The 18290-nt window shown below is 41.3% G+C and overlaps 1 protein-coding gene across 1 annotated transcript; it reads right to left on the bottom strand.

Annotated features, from left to right (window-relative positions):
• Positions 1-8346: 8346 nt before the first annotated feature.
• On the bottom strand, positions 8347-15911 carry LOC102702003 (primary amine oxidase-like). The gene is made up of 5 exons (XM_015835830.2): positions 14512-15911; positions 12561-12674; positions 9379-9828; positions 8956-9053; positions 8347-8846 (listed from the first exon to the last, which is right to left on the bottom strand). The coding sequence occupies exons 1-5, from the start codon at positions 15856-15858 to the stop codon at positions 8627-8629; spliced, it is 2229 nt and encodes a 742-aa protein (XP_015691316.2). The 5' UTR covers positions 15859-15911; the 3' UTR covers positions 8347-8626.
• Between the last annotated feature and the right edge of the window lie 2379 nt (positions 15912-18290).

Genomic DNA, 18290 nt, shown 5'->3' with positions numbered 1-18290 from the left:
TTTGATTTATTACTATATAAATTTTAAGCATAACGTATAGTTTTCCATATTTGGATGAAAAAAATTTGAATAAGACGAGCAGTCAAATGCAAATCCAAAATTTAATAGCTTCAAATAGAAGAGAGAGACAGAGGGAATATATTTGGTGGTTATAACTTCCGTAATTCTTTCGACCGATATTGAAATATGAATTAATTTTAGCTTTCTCCCATTGCAACGCACGGCACTTTTCTAGTAATAGTATAAATAGATATAGATACAGTTATTTTTGTCTTGATACATCATGGCCCTACATTAAGTCACCGTGCACACGATCTCTCTGCTCCCCAACTGGGCCGCCTCGCCCGTTGATGTTGCGTCATACACGCATTACCCCGAAGCAGCACCCATGGAGTTGCGCGTTGCTCCGTGTGTGCATTGTTCCGCGGCTTTCTCATGATGAACCTGCAACTCACAAGCAATCGGACCTATAGATGGCCATAAGGCCCAAGGCCCGACGGCCTAGCCCATAGCACGATCATTTGGCCTGGCATTTGCACGGCACGGCATGGCTGGTGTCGAGCCGACAATTGGGTTATGTATGAGCCGATGCCTTGGCATGATGGACCGACCCGGCACGACCCAGTTCAACTAGTAGGGAAAATTTTATTAAGGGACCTAAAATAGACTTAATTTAGTCCTATAGGGTTTAGCCAAAAAGAATAGTAGGTAAAATAGATTTATTCTAGCCATACAAGACAAAGTCCAAAGAAGAGGGAGGAAAATAGACTTACTCACACGGCCCAACGAGGCGAGGGACGATTATAGACTTATTTACTGAATAAGCACAATGGACCATCGTGCCTACATGGCGGCCCGAGTGTTATTAGGTCATGCCTAAGTCTTTGGTGTAGCTTGTGGGCCAGCACCGGATAGCCCAGCGTGTTGATCAGGCCGTGCCAGCTCGACAAATTTCGGCACAGGCCCGATTGCGCCTGGGCCATGTTGGTTGAGCGGCCCATCTTGCCATCTATAATCGGCCCATAGGCAGAGGCCTGCAGTATTTAAGCATACATCGATTCAGTTTGTCCTTATAAGCAAAAAGTACATTGATTCCACTTGTTCGATAATGAATTGACTCCAATAAATAAACAATGATGGCAACTCAGTTGTTTACATTAAAGGCGTTGCCGAATTCCTTTGCTGTTTCTTCTAGCCTACGAGTGAACTTTGCTAAGTCTTGCATGATCCCAATGAATATCTCTGAAGGAAAGGCTCAAATTTTGGCTAACACTTTCGAATGCTCTATTGGATCTTTGCCATTCACTTATCTTGGACTACCTTGGGCACAACACGGCCAAGAGTTGTAGATTTTTCTTCTTCAACTAACAGAATTGAGAGAAGACTAACAGTTAGCTCTGCCTCCCTTTTGTATGGGGATAGACTCACCTTGGTCAATTCTGTGTTATCTTCTATGCCGACATACTACATGTGCACACTCTCCCTGCCTATCTCAGCTATTGAGTCAATTGATAGGGCCAAAAGACATTGTCTATGGAAAGGAAAGGACCTCAATTCTACTAAAAAAATCTCTTGTTGCATGGTCTAAAGTATGTAGACCAAAGGACAAAGGTGGTTTGGGTGTCCTTGATCTCAGAGTGCAGAATAAAGCCCTTCTCCTAAAACATTTGCATAAGTTCTACAACAATATGGACATTCCTTGGGTTAACCTTATTTGGTCTACTTACTACTCATCACAAGCTACTCAAGTGGTTGGAAACTGTGGCTCCTTCTGGTGGAAAGATATCTTCCAATATGATGTGCTCTTCAAGGGCATTGCTAAACCCATGCTAGGGTTAGGGAAAGTTGTCTGCTTTTGGGATGACCGTTGGGATGACGCTGTTAGATCGTATTTGTACCAGGACTTTTCTCCTTCTCCAAGCATCAAGGGGACACAATTGCTCAGTTTTGGCAAGAGAAACGCAAGATCAATACCATTTGCCACTCTCTCCTCAAGTCTATCAGGAGTATAACATTTTACAGTCCTATCTTGAATCAATCAATCTCTCTGATCTTAATGACTCATGGATATACATTTGGAACTATGCTAAATATACCTCTCTACAAGCTCTCGTTCTAGACATTAACACCACCTCAGCCTCTCAAATGAATCTGGCAAAGTAAACTAAACATGAAAATCAAAGTTTTTGGATGGCTATTTCTGCTAGACACTGTCAGCACCAGGGACTTACTAGACCAATAACACTACGTACCGGCCAATGCCTCTACCTCATGCTTGAGTTGTACTCATTTTGTCAGAGAAACTTGAGAACACCTTTTCTTCCAATGCGATTTTAGCTCTACCTGCTGGAATTTTCTAGGTTGGACTTGGAATTTCTCCTTGGCCTTTTACCAAATGATTCAATCTCAAAGATCTTCTTTTCATCATCCATGTGTTGACGTCAAAAGTGGACTGATGACATGTCACACACGAATGCTTGGAAGGCTTTCTCAGACCACTTCAGTGCAAGACCTAAATTTCTAGAAAAACTAGGCGTGTGTTGACACTGGAAATAATTAACAACGTGTCACACACGAAGGCATGAGAATCACTTCTTATAACGTTCTAGTGCAGGACCTAAATTCTTAGATGATGGGTGTGCCAGTCAGTTTGATCCTGTAACTGACAAGATATGAAACATAGAAAGCACTTAAACCTAAACCGCTATCAGCCAAACAACCAATACTGCTAAGGACCCTAGCCGATGAGCTAAACGATCGACTTTACATGAATTTTGTGATTACAGATGAAAATATGCCCGATCGGCTTAATCGGTGGTAGGATAATTACCAAATAGCTCAATCGACTAATTAATCTTAAAAGGTCAGACTCAACCAAGATAGTTAATCAACCGACCGGACTAACCTAGTGCTTATCGCACACATAGTCAGTAACCAATAGTAAACTGAGCATGGAATTCGAAGTAAACTAGACTGCTATGGAAATTACTGATACAAAACAAGAATAACTAAACACATACATGCCCAAGCTAGACCTAGAAGACTGGACCAAACCAAGACAGTTCAGATCTAAACCTAACCATGCATGAAATCAGTAAAATATTACAACGAATGAGTAATCATATATCAAACCAGAGTAACCCATCAATCTATTTACTAATCTTAGCCGATCGAACAAATTCCTATAGCCAGATCGGACCAAACTTATATAGATTGGACCAAACCGAGACACTATGCAGTCAGGCACGATATAACTATAGGGAACATGAAGATCGGTGAGCTTAATAAATAAACTGATGAATTACTCGAAATAATGATGGCTAGAACTCCAGCAATAAGCCCTCACGAGTACTTGATCCAATCTGACAACACAAACCTAGCCAACTAGATTGATCGGACTAAAGTGAGACAGAATCAAGTTGAATAGATTCATATTAACAGATCGAATAAAGAACTCCTGAGGACTTGACCGAGAACCTGTCATTACTTCAAACCATGAATAGATTAAAGCAATAAGAAGCCTCAGATAGGCCGTCGACCAGCTAGGCAGGAGATCGAACTAAATCGAGACAGACCTATTCTAGCCGATTGATGGGTTGACGAAGACGAACTTACATTGCGAAGCTAACAAACCCCGCACCAAGAGCTCGCTCTGTCGAAAGGGTTGAGGATGCACCAAAGTTGTATTAGATAAACTGATTGTTGTTTTTACAAAGCTACGGGATACCCATTTATATCCTAGAAATTAACTAAACTAACCGGATATGGATCCGTATTAACAACTAACCTATTACACACGGACTCTAATTAGATATAAAATCCTAAACAAACTCTAAGACATAGATAAAACTAATTTACATGGACTGTGATTAGTTCCGAATCTATCTCTAAACTTTTGGACCCAATCGGACTCCAATCCTTGTTCAATTCAGACTCTATCGGTTGAACCCATACTGACTTCGACTTATTCTTACAGTCGATTCCCCTTTTCCTGTCCGATTCGGTTTCTAATCTTGCATTAATCCACAACGGCTATTGTCCAAAATCCGTCGTTAACAGCGTGTCAATTAGTTTGATCATGTAGCTGACAAGATATGAAAAACAAGGATAAACTGTTAAACCCAAAAAATCTATCGGCTACATAGCCGATATTGCTTCAGGACCCTAGCTAATGGACTAAGACAATCGGCTTTGCATGATTTTTTGGGATATATAATATAAAAATACCTTATCGGCTAAATTATAAGCATGATAATATAGAAATACCCGCGTGACTTGCGATGTTGTGGCATACCCAACAATGGCGACGCACGACTGTGGCCGACGACGGTGGCTACAACGGGACAAGCGTAGAAACAACCGCCACACCATGGGAGCGACATCATAGCAACTATCAACTAGCGCCTAGTGGCTAACTCTCATGGTCGGCGACAAAGTCATGGCGATTGTGCTGTCTAGGTTCATGCGTGTGGTGCCCTCTGTGCCACCCATAGTTGTGGCTAAAGATGGCCAGAAGGCCGAGGTCTGATGGCTTGACCCAAGCATGGCCCAATAGTTAGGTCTTGCTTGGGCTGATGCCTGGGCACGGTGGGTCAGCCCAACGCAGCCCAATCTAATCAGCAGGGAAGAAAAATAGTTGAGAGACTCAAAATAAACTTAATTCAGCTATATAAGGTATGGAGAAAAGGTTATTTTGCCTCCCTTAACTATAGGGTGAGTTTGATTTTTGCCCCTCAACCGCAAAACTAGATATAACACATTCCCCATCTCTCAAAACCAGTGCAAATAAAGTTCTAAGGCAGAATTAAGTCTAGTTTTCACTGACGTGGCGCTAACATGGCTAGTTTGACGTTGTCATCATCATGTGTGGCGCTGATGTGATATTAGAGAAAAAATAGAAAGATTAAAAATTAAAATAAGATATAGGAGGCCATATATCAGTCAAATAAATAAATAAAAATAGGGTCCTACCCTCCTCCACCTCACCATTTCCCATGTCTGCCTAGTGGATGCCACAACAGGATCACACATCAAATAGAGAAAAATTGAGCATGATAACTCCTTTGGCGCCGAGTAGGAAGTGTCATCGCTGGCTGCCACCAAACGAGAGAAGTTACTTCCTGTTGCCCGCCAACGACCAATCCCAGAGGGCACTCGTGTTGCTAGGGTTTAATAGGACTAATAGGAAGTACCGGAGCAAGGCGACGATGCTGCCGGCGAGGGAGGCCGGTGCCGTTGAGGATGATGACAAGTTCGGCATTGAGGTCCGAAAGGAGGCGATGAGGTGGGGGTTCCATAGCAGGGCTCAGGCACAACTGGTGGAGACGATGTAGGAGACGAGCAGCTCGGTGTGGAAGAGCATGACATATAGCTCACGGAAGCAGAGGTTAGTTGCGTTGGAGAAGCCATCGAGGGAGCCCCGCACATCAATGTTCCGTCGTTGCGACATAGGCCTCGCCCTCACGACCACCCTAGCAGCGAGCGACGCCACTGCACCGAGTTGTGTAACCCCCGGTATCCCAGTGGGCATGAAGAACACCCCTGCAGCAACAACATCCTCCGCCATGGTGTAGACTGGTGCAGCAGGAACTCCACCAGTGACGATGCCGATGCCGAGTCTGCCAGTCTCATAATATTTTTTTTGTTTGACTGGCATATGTGTCCTGTATATTTTATTTTCATTGTTAATCCTTTAATTTTATCTCTAATGACATATCAGTGCCACGCTAGATGATGATCGAGTCAAACTAGTTACATTAGCAAAAATTGGATGCAATACTGTCTTGAAACTTTATTTGCACCGGTTTTAAGAGATGAGAGATGCGTTGTACCTGGTTTTATGGTCGAGGGACGAAAATCGAATTCATCCTATAGTTGAGGGAGGCAAAATAACCTTCTCTCTAAGGCATGACCCAAAGAGAAGAGGGATGTAAAATAGATTTATTCCAACAATATAAGACATGGCCCAAAGAGAAGAGAGAGGAAAATAAACTTATTCCAGCCATATAAGACACAACCCAAAGAGATGAGGGAGGAACAATAGACTTATTCTATGAAGCACGGTGGACTGTAGTGCCTTCAGACTGGCCCAACATGGACCGAGTCTTATTGGGTTGTGCCTATCCATTACTGCAGCCCGTGGATAGGCCCGGCCTGGCCCGACGCATAGATGAGACTGTGCTAGCTTGACTGATCTCGGCACGGGCCCGATCATGCCTAGGTTGTGCTGTGCCGAACGATCCATTTGGCCATGTGCATTGTGCATTGCATACTTGCCTGACATGGGTTCATAGCTAGGGTTAGTGCTTCGGCGATGAGCGTTTTGGGCCGTTGCACCAAGTTTAGTGATGTTTGTGGCTATTGTGTTGCAACCTGCCTGTGGTGCAGTCATGCGGGCTGGTGACTGTCCGTAGGAGTGGGCATATAAAACTGAATTGAACTAATTGGAACCAAATTTTCTGGTCACTAGTTTCGGTCACAATTAGGACTAACCAAAATATTATCAATTAATTTGGTTATAGTTATTGGTTAATTGTAATAACTGAAAAAACCAAAATAATATAACAACATTACATTAAAGGCCTAGTAGCACATAGGTCTATTCAAAACCTAGGCCGGTCATGAAAAAAGCCTAGACAAAAAACCTAGGCCTAAGCCCGACCCAACCTTGACAATTCTAGGAAAATCAAAGCACGGGCCCAGCATGACCCCATGGGCTTTCTTGGGCCGAGCCAAGCTTTTAAAGTTTTTTGGGCTTTCTTTGGGGTTTCCATAAATTTTGGGCTTTTTTGGGCTTCAATATGTAGGCTTAGGTTGGGTTTCTTCGGGCCTGGACCATTGGGTTGGGCCACGGTTGAACATGCCTAGGAGCATAGAGAACCTATGAAATTATGCAATTATGATGCTATGGTAAGAGAATTATTTGCAATTTGGTGTCATCTTTGATTATTGCACTGTCAAAAAAAGACATAAACGAGGGACGTTTTATTTAATTTTTTTCAGGTCCTATCAATTTTGTTGCAACGTCGATATGCCAAATTTTGTTAATGATAAAAACCGAAACTAATGCTCAATCTTGGTTTTTCCCGAATTAATTTCCCTTAGCCAAACCAAAATAACTGAACTAACTACCTATATGTTACTTTTATCCGTTTCCATAAACGGACTCTATATTCTCTCCCGAACCGAACACTTATCCATATCCTTCGCTGATCGGACTCCTCCTCCTTGTACTATTCGGCCTTTTATCCTTAATCCAATATTTGCTTTTAGTCCGATCCAGACCTTGTTACCAACTTCTCCTCATCACTTCTAATTGCATTTTTGACCAACTATATCCAAGTTAACGCATCTACAAAATAATAGTCAAAAACCAAATTTTGCTGTTAATATTTTTAGAACTGGCAAATTGGCCAACCTTACGAAGGGGCTTTCAGCCTCGTAGAGAGCAGGCCGGTCTCGTGTTCGATGACAATACAGCTGGTCTCCATAACTGCCACTAGCAATGATGCCGGCTCAATGGGTGCTAAGGTCAGTCTCAATGTATGTTTTACGAGGGTATCATACACATTAATTATATCGTCACATCAGTAAAATTGTTGATTTGACAGAGTTATTGAATAAGGGAGTTTCATCCGCATAAAACTCATCTGGCTCGGTTACCTAGTTTATGGTCTTGGTAACTATGTATTGAGACTGACCTAATAAATCGAAGGAATTGTTTTACTTTTGGGAGAATAAAACTTTTATATGTCTTTCCTTGACCTTGTGATCTATCTCTATTCTTCAAATAAGCAATCATCGTACTATCTTTCAAACAAGAAAAGATCTTGGGATGTACGACTGTTGACATTGGTGGCTGAGATGAGCATCCTTTGTCATTGACAAATAGCTTGCACCAGTACAATCCTTTATCCTTTTCCTACTGTTTTTCTCATGATATTTTTGCAATATTGTTTCCTCCCTTGCAGAATAATATTGTATGAAGTTCGACTAATCTGATTCGATGAAAAGATTTTGTGTGCGGTTGATTCCTTTTACATTGATGCTACGCAAATGGACAAATGGAATCCCATATATACTTACTAATTACTTCCTTCAAGAGCTTATGCATGCCCAAACTCTAAGGACGCAAGCTTTGGCACTTTTGCTATTGATCAAACATTTAATTTTTCTGTTATTCTGTCAAACACGCGCAATGTATGGGCTGCAGGGGGTGTGTATAAGCTTTTTGATTTGCATGCACGTCTTCAGATTATCATCCAACAACAGTGACCGGATTTTGTTGATAGGATTAAAATTTTCAAACATTTGATCACTAGACGGACCCAAACAAGACGGTGAAAATTGAATTTGCTAATAATAAAGTCAACTGGAGAATGGAATTCATGCGATTGCAGTTTCAACAGAAACTTGGTTGAACCCTTGAAGCCAATAGCTACTTCCAAGTCTTCAATAGAGAAGATACATCTGGTCATACATGCATAGCTACACACAAAGCCAGCCAGCCATGGCTAGCTCGCTCCAAATTCAGTCGTAGATGTACCGAAACATCCTTTTCACTATGAACAGCATATATTGGGTTGATCGATCGACTGAAGCATCATGATCATGCACGGTCGTCGTCTCAGGCAGCGGTGGTGCCGGTGGCGGCGGCGCAGACCGGCAAGTCGTTCTCGCGGGTCGGGCGCTGCCTAAGGATGGGGTTGCTCTCGAAGAAGTTCACCGGCTTGAGGTCGAAGCTGGATGACACGGTGGGCATGATGGGGAAGTCCTCCTGGCACGGGACGTGGTGGAACCCTAGCGTGTACCACAGCACCAGGTCGGTGTTCTCGATCGGACGGTCCCTGTTAGCCCACGTAATCGTGTGATCCGATCGACCAGATCACACGGTTAGTTATGTCTCTAGTTGGGTTGGTTACAACAGATGAAGTGTTGGGTTGGGTTGATTGGTACCTTTCAGACCAGGTAGCCAGTGTGTCCTCCCCTTTGCTCTGGTAGACAAACAGACCACCTGCCCATTCCTCTGTTTTGTTGTATGGTGTCACCCAAATCTGTGGTGCAAAAGCCAATCAAATTCATAACCAAATGTAGCTTGTATAGTGTGTGATAGATAGATTAAGCCCTTTTAGATCCCTTATTGACCCTAGCAAAGCTATAGTAAATTTATTATGAATGATGCCTTTGTTTGGAATGCATGGAGTTAAAGAGGAATTATGCAATAACTTTTACACAAAAAAAGTTAGCATCCATCGATCAATGCATATAGCTTGTATATGCTTTTAGATTTATTAGCATCTATATAAATCTAACAAATGCTATAAAAATCTTGCGTTACGAAACAAAGAGAACTCTAGAGAAAAGCGATTTATATCTCACCTGATTATTTGTGAATGCACCCCTCTTCTGAGGTGGGTCCTCCGGATCCAACAAGCTAGCTGCTGTGCCGGCTGGGACAACCTTGTAGCCAACAGGGTTCCCAACCCGTGTCTTCTTGGTGGGATTCACCACATGGAACTCGGATGGCTCGTACAGCTTGAGGCGGACCTGGGCATCTCTCTCCGTCTTTGCAACCCGCCGGGTAGCCTTCAGGTAGCTCCTCCGCGGCGACTCGCCGGCAGCGGTGTCTTGCCGCGCCATCTCCACCTTGACGAAGGAGTTGTCGGCGCCGTCGACGTCCATGTCGAGCCGGAACGTGACGAAGTGGTCGTGGATGACGCCGATGACATTCTCGGAGAGGAGGGTGCCGTACATGTCCTCGTTTTGATTCACCTGGTTCATGTGGGAGTACTGGGTTCCCTTCACCATGAGGATCCCGCTCAGCCCTACCTGCAATCATGGTCATTGCACCAGGAGTTAGTTAGACACCTAGTTAACTAGCAACCTCATTGTTTTGCAGAAATTAAGCATAAGAACGGCTTATTAACGATTAAAAAAATAAAGTATAGTAAATCTTTTATATGAGTCTCTAGCAATCTAAGCAGCTTTTATATGCTAGAAAATGAAGTGTGCTAGAAAAAAAACCCACAATTAACTTAAAAAATAAGTTTTAAAATTCAAATCTTCGCTTAAAAGAAAAACCATATGAAAAAAGGGGCTAGTATTATCTAAAACAACAGGTAGTAGTAGTTTATAGTACATCAGCTGAATTCTGCACACTCGCAGTTCAGTTTAATTTTGTCGCTGATGTGCTATATTGTGTTATACGTTTTTTTATGTCAAAACCAAACATTATATTTAGCTTGTGTGGTAGATTATGTTATTGTTAGAAAAAATATGTTATCTACCTGTCAGGGTTTCCAATTTTTTCGAGACTTTTAGGATGTGACAATATTACATATGCAACACAAATAAAAATTAAATGAGTCCTCAAACACTTTAATATCTTGGAAATCTTTAGAGCAAACAAGATTATCATAGTCCATCTCTGCACCAAACTGAGTCACAAGAAACATCAAAATTTGCACAAGTAGGAACAAACTAGGTTCTCGGATAGTTTATCCTAACCAACAAAAAGGAAGAATACATATGCATTTACCAAAATAACCAATTATCAAATGTTTTACCCTGCCCACAACAAAAAGATGAACAGTGGTGTGCAACAATCATGCAGGGAAGATGTGGACTGATACTAGAAAAACATGCATGCACCAATTGGTCGATTGTTTCTGCAGATCAAAGCGATGAAAACGACACCCATTATATATATATATATATTTCTAATCAAAGGGGACAAACAACGACACCCATTTTCCAGCGACAGATTTTGCACGCAAAGTTGTTGGCATCTCAAGACTGTGAGAGTTATCAAACTTGACGTGTGCATCCTACGTACGATGTGAAAGATCCCACTTGCTAGCACGAATCTCTTGGCCACTGTGGAGAATCTGCCTGCATCTAGCTAGTTCCAACTCTTGTCTCGAAATGTAAATATTTGTTGTTTAATATGAATTAATGTTAAAAAACTATATAATATTTTTATGTAGTTCAAAATGGATGAGGATGAATGTTAGGTGGAGGTTAAAAAACTATATAATATTTTTTAATAATTAAAATTAGATGAGGATGAATGTTAAGGGAGGTAAAATAGGTAGAACTTTAAATAAAAAACAATTAATGATATAATAACTAATATTAAAAATACTTACATTTTTTACAATATTTAAATATTACTATGTAAAATATTGGGTATATATAAACGCATCTAGACCGCGTTCGGGAGGTGGGAAAGAAGGGTTAGTTATTCGATGTGAAAAATATAGTAATAGATTAGTATATGATTAATTAATATTAATTATAAAAATTATAAAATAGATTAATATAATTTTTAAAATAATTTTCCTATAAAAAATTCAGAAAAATACATCGAGAAACGATAGAATCTGCATAAGGAATAGGAGAGTCGAACGCGACCCTAGCCAGTATTATGGTGTAAACACTAGCAGTACAGTCTCTTCAATCGCAAGGTGAGAGGGACAGCTGCTAGTGGACACGGGGTAGATAGACGACGATGCTGATGCTCCACCAGTGTACTTTGTGTTTTCTTAAAAAATAATGATGACAGTACTGTTCGGTGATAACTGGTACTACTAATCAGGTTTTAAGCTGGCTGATTATATGTTCAGATAGATTGTTTTGACATGGTGATCTCTCTGCCTGCTCTGATGCTGAGATGTTGGAGAATGGATTTTGAAATAGGAACACGAGGGCATGTGACTTTTTTCTTTATACGAAATAAAATCATAAAAAGGCGTATTACAAGAAAGTCTTTAAACATGCATAAACGTGCTACTCATTAGTTAGCAAACATGTGAGATCAAATTTCGTCCACAAGTGGGAATGATCTGACAGAGTGTTTCTCGGCTCAATTTTGACGTGTATGCGTTATACTTGCCCATAATTTCTCATGTCAGACGGGGTGATTGTTCGATTTTAAAAAAAAACAAAATGACATATTTAAAAATAAATAATAATTTGTGAATAAAATTTATATATGGTGAACTAAAAGTACAGCTTCAAAATAACTGCGTAGAAGGACCATAAAATAAATTTAAAATTTAAAATTAAATATTTAAAATTTAGCTAACAAGTAACAACAAAAACGAATAGGCAACAGACCGTTTGACTATTCACATGAAGACATCTCTTTAGAGCAGGTACAATAGCAGGTTTATACCATATTTTAAAAATATAAGAGAAGAGAGAAGAAAGATGAACGAGTTGCATATGGGCTCCAAGTATGACATGTGAGACCATGTATTGGTGTTTCGTAGGTAATTGGCTATTAGATTGACTATATGAATTAGAGGCCGTTATCTTTTGGTTTCTCTTATGTATAAAATAAAAATTTAAAAATGTATTATAAGTTTGGATTTTTCAGTTCGTCTTTTCATTGTAATTTATTTCTAGTTTGTTTTTTTATCGCTATAAACACACACATATATATATATATAAAAGTTTTATTCGAAAATTATTTTTCGTTTTTAAATACAACATTTGTTTTTCTTAAAACCCCAAAAATAGCCAGCCCGGAGTAGCAAGAAAGCGGGGTGTTGGCGTACCTTGATGCGGAGGAGGCCGTCCATCTGGAACTCCCAGTCGACGATGTAGTCGTAGTTGGCCACCGACGCCGCCATGCGCGCCACCAGCGTCACCTTCGGCCGCGACTCCCTTATCTGCAGCACACCACCCACACAACACACGCATCATATCAGAGATTCCCAGACAAAGCAAAGCGTTACACGTACTTCACCATCTGCCAAAGCTGCTGCCACGTATCCATACAAACAGAACAGAGCAGAGCAGGGCTGCACAAGAATGCAAACGGCGCTGCCCCATGGCTGCGTCTGTGGCCTGATTCGATAGCTACGCCTACTTCTCGTGTGATCTTTCCACCCACTTCCATTTTATTTTTGTCATTGGTTGACAAAACCGATGATTAGTGTAAAATGGTAAGGTGTGTACTAAGTAAATTGTACTCCCTCCGTATTGTATTTCGATACACCAAGCTATTGGCGCTTTTATGTATGTCTTATTATTTATCTTATTTAAACACTCTGTGTGAATATGCTAAAATTTAAGCTATGATTAAAATATATTTAGTAATAAATGTAATAATAAAAAAGATAATTATATAAGTAAACGACGTTACCTATTAAAATTCGGACTATTATGATAAGGTAGATGTGCGATATTGAACCAATAAAACTCCATCTTTTCTAACGTTGTTTTCAGGGCTATGTTCTGAAAATCCTTTTGGGACAGTATATGTGAGGTGTGTCATTAGGAATGTTCAATATCTTGTATTTGGGAAAATCAGTCCGTCAAGTTGTTGGTTTTTCCCCCCTACCAATCACTTTCTCAATTATTAGATCCGCATCAACAACTCACCTTTTCTCCCAAATCACATTTCTATTAGTTTTAAGATGGTTGAAACGAAGCAATGTTTTTACTTAGAACTTTTAACCTCTATTTGAAGTACATAATTGGTATATAAAAAAAGAAAATTATACCTAACTTAAGGTGAAAAGGAACGTCAATCTGAACCAGGAAATAAAAAAACAAAGCAAACTAAAAGGTTCTGTCAGATGACTTCATCATAAAGTTGCTGATTTTTAATTTGCAAGATAATTATTTGTTTATATAGCCACTAACAAACAAGAAAATCAGTAAATGACAAATAGCAAAATTATTTTCACTTATATAAACTCCTAAATATGATGTATGCATAAGCATATCGTCCAAATTTTGATGGTGATAGGCTTCTAACCTGTCTATTTCGACCCTGAAATAAAGCTTGCATATATCGGAATCGATTGGAATCTTGTCGAGTACTCGTTGACGGTATATGTGAACGATATTCTTCACTATCCTAAAGTCTAAAATATCCATCACCAATCTGTGTCAAAACTGTACCAACTTTTTGCAAGTAGCCAAAACACAAGCAACATCTACGGTTGTCTTCATGCCACGATCGATGATACTTCACCCACATGTACTACACCTGCTTGTAAACTCTTGGTTAAATTTTTAGAATGACTTTTACACATTTATTTCATTCAGAAAACTACAGAATTATAAATTATGTTTTAATAATTTATCTTATTGTTAAAGCAACTTTAAACATGGCTTATATTTCAGTAAATTTCTAAAAAGTTGAATAAAACAAATAGTTAAAATAAGTCAAAAGGTGAACGTCGAATAAAAACAGAGGTGGTACTAATTATATGTACAGTTTAACCTAATTAATGTTTTTTAAAAAGAAACTAAAAATATTTTTTTGAAAGGGCATTATCTATAAGAATTTATATCGTAAATATAAGCATGACACTTTCGTCTATGGTCGTCTTACCATTTAAAAGCTGTTAGTTTCAAAAGCAGAAACAGTAGAATTGAAGTAATTAAGCAGTGGCACTAGGCAAGTGAATTGAAATTAAGCGAAGGCAGCAGCATGACTCGCAGTGTTGGCGCCAAGCAGCAAGAGAAGAACGGAAGGTAGAGGTAGGCGCTTACGTCCATGCCGGTGATGGGGCTCTCGGAGTGTCGCCAGGCGATGTCACCGGCGTAGCGCTCGAAGACGCAGATCATGTTGTCGCGCACGTAGGGGCGGCCGTCGGCGGCGACAAGGACGGCGTCGAGGAAGCGGGCGTGGCGCGGGCAGTCGTTGAGCGGGACGAGCGGCATGGCCTGCAGCCCGAAGCCGTACTCGCCGGCGTCCATGTACGTCTTGAAGTACCACGCCTCCGTCGGGTCCATGTACGGCACGAACAGCTCCGACGCCATGCCCTTGTAGATCACCTCGCGGTGCTCGCCGGTGGCCGGGTCCTGCACCCGCGCCCGCGACACCACCATGCCGGCGCGCGCGTCGGGCTTGAGGTGGAACTCCCACCCGCCCCACCGCACAGTGTGCCCGTCGACGAGCTCGAACCCCGGCGACCCGGCCGGCGGCTCCATCGACGGCGCCCGGACTTTCTGGAACCCGAGCCACCCCTGCGCCTCGGCCGACGTCGGGGGCGAGGAGTGCCCGTGCCGGTAGTCGGTGTTCGCGGCGGCGGGGATGGGGATGCCGGCGCCGCGGTCGGAGACGTGGAGGACCTCCGCGGTGTCCATGTCGACCAGCACGGTGAGGCCCTCGATGGGGCGCATGTAGAAGTTGGCGGTGCCCTCGGTGGAGAAGCACTGGCTCTTGATGAGCCGGCGGTTCTCCTCCGCCGGGCCGTACCAGCCGAGGGAGATGGGCAGGCAGGCGACGTCGGAGGGCCGGACGCCGCGGCGGCGAAGGCTGGCGTTGAACGCCGCGTCCTTGAACGGCACGAAGCAGAGGCTGGTCTGCTCGTCCATGTTCATCATCGGGTAGCCGGAGGCAGGGATAGGCAGAGGAGTCACCGCGCCGCCGCCGCCGCTGAGATCGACCGCGAGGACGTGCGACTCGCGGCGGAACCGCACGACGGCCACGGCGCGGCGGGGCGGGAGCGGGTCGGCGCCCTTCCGCCACCCCTTGACGACGGCCTTCTCCGGCTCGTCGAGCTCGAGCGAGTGCACGAACAGCGACGACGGCGCCGACGCGAACGGCGGGTGCGCGCGGAGGAGCTCGCGGGCGCGGTTGACCTCGCTCACCGTGAGCGGGTCGAGCGGGTGACGCGGGACGTCGGACTCGCGCGACGACGGACGCCGCCCCTGCTGCCGGCACGCCCACGGCGAGAACCTGGTGCAGCTGGCGCCATCGAACAGGGACGACGCCGCCGCCGTCGTCGCGTCGATGCCGTCGGGGAGGTGGAACGAGGAGCGCACCACGAGGACGACGAGCGCGGCGCCGAGGGCGAGGAAGATGAGCCGGAGCAGAGAGGTGGAGTGATCCATTGTTCGCTCTCTCCTCTTCTGCTTGCCGCCGTCAGCTAACCGAGCGATGGTTCCGCTATATAAGGCGCTTCGCTAGCTCGTGGAATGCACCGAGTCTGATTTATTTTTTATTCTTTGAGATCTCCTATTATTTCTCTGGACATATCTCATTTGTTTAATTGGGGTCTCATTTGTTTGGTGGTGTTTGGAAGGCTAAAATTTTTTAGTACAGGTTACATTGGATGTCTTGACACTAATTTAGATTATCAAACGTGAATTAATTATAAAACCTATTCCATAACCTTGGACTAATTTGCGAGACGAATCTATTGAGCCTAATTAATTCATGATTAGCATATGTGATGCTACAGTAAATAATTGCTAATTATGGATTAATTAGGTTTAAAAAATTCGTCTCGCGGATTAGCTCTCATTTATTAAATTAATTTTTTATTACTCTGTATTTAATACTTCAAATTAGTGTCCAAACATCCGATGTGACATGGACTAAAAAATTTTAGCCCCACGTAAACACCTCCTAACTCACTCCGTTTTATTTATGGGTTAATTAGATCCATGTCATTATAAATTTGCTAGTTTTGAAATATATCATTACAATTCGACTAATCGTGATGCCACTATAATTCTAGAACCATTTCAGATATATCATTTTTGGACTAAATTGTCCTTAGACATGCCAAGGGTGCAGTAAATATTAGATGGACAATGTGGTCCATTTTTTTTTTTAAATACACCGAAAGGGTATGTAATGTCATATTTCTAATAGTTCTGAAATTATAATTACATCTTACAATTAGACAAATTGTAATGGTATATTTAAAAACTAGCAAATTTATAATGGTATGGATCTAATTAACACTTTATTTATATGGTAAGATTGTTTTTTTATGAGCTACTTTTTCTTAAAGTTTAACTATGTTTATATAAAAGTATAACAATATTTTTGATTAAAGCAAATATAGGCAATGTTTGATTAATAAAAATTAAATTTATGGATGTTATTATATTTTTATATTTAAAATGGTTTAAATAAAAACAGAGAGAGTATTATTGGATTCGAATTTCTGCTCGTGGGATCCCAGCAATCTCTTGCACGTGTCGTGAGCCAAATAATCTCTGCGCGTGCACCATGCTCCCCAAGTTGCAGCCAAAGCTGGCGTTTTATAAATGGGCCATCAATGTGGTCTGATGCCACCTAAACAGATGGAAGTGAGTTTTAACTCCTCCATGAACGAGGGACAATTGTAAATTAGTTCATGGACAATTGTAAATTTATCACTGGTTTGATATGTTATTGTAAAACTACCATTAGAAAATTCCAAAAATACTATTAGAATTGTTATACGAGTGACGTCCTTGCAATTTAGAAAAACCAGTGGCAAATTTGTAAATGCCCCTATTTTTTAATATACATGATATATTATCTTTGTTTTATATTATAAGATATCTTATATTCTCTAAATTTGTACCGTAATGAATCAAACACATATATAATAAAATAGGTAAAAATCCTTAGGAGATACTACCTCCATTTCATATTACAAGATTTTCTAGTTTTGTCTAAATTCATCAATTGATGAATATATATAATTTATATATATGTAGATTCATTAACATTTATATAAATCTAGACAAGGTTAGAAAGTCTTACGTTGTGAAACAGAGAGAGTAGTATATATTATGAAAAATTCTGGAACAATTTTGGAACATAGAGTATTGTGTTACAATTTGAGGTACACATAAAGATATGAAATTACAAGCTCACAATGAGCTGAACGTTTTCTGATTTGATTTGATTTGTTATTTCCATTAATTTCTCCACTATGTCGTTTTTTTAATGTATGCGATCTATATGATATGAAAAGAAATTCTGAAACAACTTGACATAGTGGATTGTGTTACAACTTGTGTATGCATAAGATCTGAGATTACAAATCCAACCATGAGCTAGCTGTACGTTTTCTGATTTGATTTGTCATTGCTGTTAATTTATCCATGATTACATGAAACATACCTTTCAAGTTTTCGGAGTACTGTGTAAATGATGTGTAATGCCTTCTTCTTTTTTTTCTGTTGCAAAAATTTCCAATCCTATTTGGACTTCACAAGAAACTTGCGCTCTAGGGCTTACTGTTGAAATGAGAAAGTACCACTGAGAAAAAGGAACAGGGTCAATCTTCTCATTCATCGTCAATACAAACAGGGGAAACGGTGTGGATCCGTGGGGTACGACGTTTGTGAAATGTCGTACTCGTTCTACAAAGACGTTATTGGAGAAATATACACGTGAATCATGCTTCTCCTTCTAGTAACCTCTTTTGTATCTAGATGGATTAGATCTATCCCTTATATGGATGAGATCAGCCCAAATATTTCATAACACTCCCCCCTTGATCGAATCCAAACTTGAAAGATCTGTAAATAAAATCTTG

This window comes from Oryza brachyantha, chromosome 4 (genome assembly GCF_000231095.2).
Source record: "Oryza brachyantha chromosome 4, ObraRS2, whole genome shotgun sequence".
In the NCBI taxonomy this organism is placed as follows: Eukaryota; Viridiplantae; Streptophyta; class Magnoliopsida; order Poales; family Poaceae; genus Oryza; species Oryza brachyantha.
This window is presented reverse-complemented; position numbering and strand designations above follow the sequence as displayed.

Excerpts from the sequence above, each read along its gene's own strand:
- LOC102702003 (XM_015835830.2), bottom strand. The coding sequence starts at position 15,858 with ATGGATCACTCCACCTCTCTGCTCCGGCTCATCTTCCTCGCCCTCGGC. Across the intron at positions 9,829-12,560 it reads ACGGCCTCCTCCGCATCAAG|GTAGGGCTGAGCGGGATCCT; the intron begins GTACGCCAACAC and ends CCATGATTGCAG. Across the intron at positions 8,847-8,955 it reads CTGGCTACCTGGTCTGAAAG|GGACCGTCCGATCGAGAACA; the intron begins GTACCAATCAAC and ends GTGGGCTAACAG.